Source organism: Procambarus clarkii, chromosome 90, assembly GCF_040958095.1.
Source record: "Procambarus clarkii isolate CNS0578487 chromosome 90, FALCON_Pclarkii_2.0, whole genome shotgun sequence".
Lineage (NCBI taxonomy): Eukaryota > Metazoa > Arthropoda > Malacostraca > Decapoda > Cambaridae > Procambarus > Procambarus clarkii.
The window spans coordinates 1707803-1709027 of NC_091239.1; the positions used below are offsets into that span (position 1 = coordinate 1707803).

At 46.3% G+C, this 1225-nt stretch overlaps 1 protein-coding gene across 1 annotated transcript in view; it reads left to right on the forward strand.

Annotated features, from left to right (window-relative positions):
* Window positions 1-563, forward strand: part of LOC138359300 (uncharacterized) — a 1167-nt gene extending 604 nt beyond the window's left edge. Inside the window, exon 2 of the mRNA XM_069318436.1 lies at window positions 78-563. Coding sequence (XP_069174537.1) covers window positions 78-563 — 486 coding nt within the window. The remainder of the gene's footprint in view (window positions 1-77) is intronic.
* Window positions 564-1225: the final 662 nt, after the last annotated feature.

Here is a 1225-nt window from a genome sequence, read left to right on the forward strand (position 1 = left end):
CACCCACGCACCCCCCCCCCCACACACACACACACACAGAGCCAGTCAGATAAACATATATTAACACTTAACGCCAGCAAATCTTAAGTTATAATAATGGAGAAAGACAACCAAGTAAACAGGGAGACAACCAGGAGAACAGGGAGACAACCAAGAGAACAGGGAGACAACCAGAAGAAATAGGAGACAACCAAGAGAACTCGGAGACAACCAAGAGAACTAGGAGACAACCAAGAGAACTCGGAGACAACCAAGAGAACTCGGAGACAACCAAGAGAACTAGGAGACAACCAAGAGAACAGGGAGACAACCAAGAGAACTCGGAGACAACCAAGAGAACTAGGAGACAACCAAGAGAACTCGGAGACAACCAAGAGAACTCGGAGACAACCAAGAGAACTCGGAGACAACCAAGAGAACAGGGAGACAACCAAGAGAACTCGGAGACAACCAAGAGAACAGGGAGACAACCAAGAGAGCTCGGAGACAACCAAGAGAACAGGGAGACAACCAAGAGAACTCGGAGACAACCAAGAGAACAGGGAGACAACCAAGACAACTAGGAGACAACCAGGAGAACAGGGAGACAACCAAGAGAACAGGGAGACAACCAGAAGAACTCGGAGACAACCAAGAGAACTCGGAGACAACCAAGAGAACAGGGAGACAACCAAGACAACTAGGAGACAACCAGGAGAACAGGGAGACAACCAAGAGAACAGGGAGACAACCAGAAGAACTCGGAGACAACCAAGAGAACTCGGAGACAACCCAGACCAATCATATAATAGAGAGACCAGCTTCAGTTGCCTGCAAGAATGGATCCAGACTCTTAATCATGGGTAATTTCAACCATGGAAAGTAAGGACTGGGAGAATGGGGACCCACATGGAGGTGAAGATACATGGAGAGCTAAACTCTTGGAAGTGGCAACTGGGAACATTCTGAGCCAGCACGTCAGAGAACCCAAAAGAATGAGAGACAATGATGAACTAGCTAGACTCGACCTGATATTCACATTGAATGAATCAGAAATAAAGGAAGTCATATTTGAAGCCCCAATAGGAATGAGTGACCTAAGAGTATTCATATTTGAGTATCTGGTGGAGGCAGGGATAACATATTCAAGGATGGGATCGGAAGGGAAAAGACTAAATTACCGAAGAGGAAAATATGATGAGATGAAGAACGTCCTAAAGGAAATACCATGGGAAACAGAACTCAG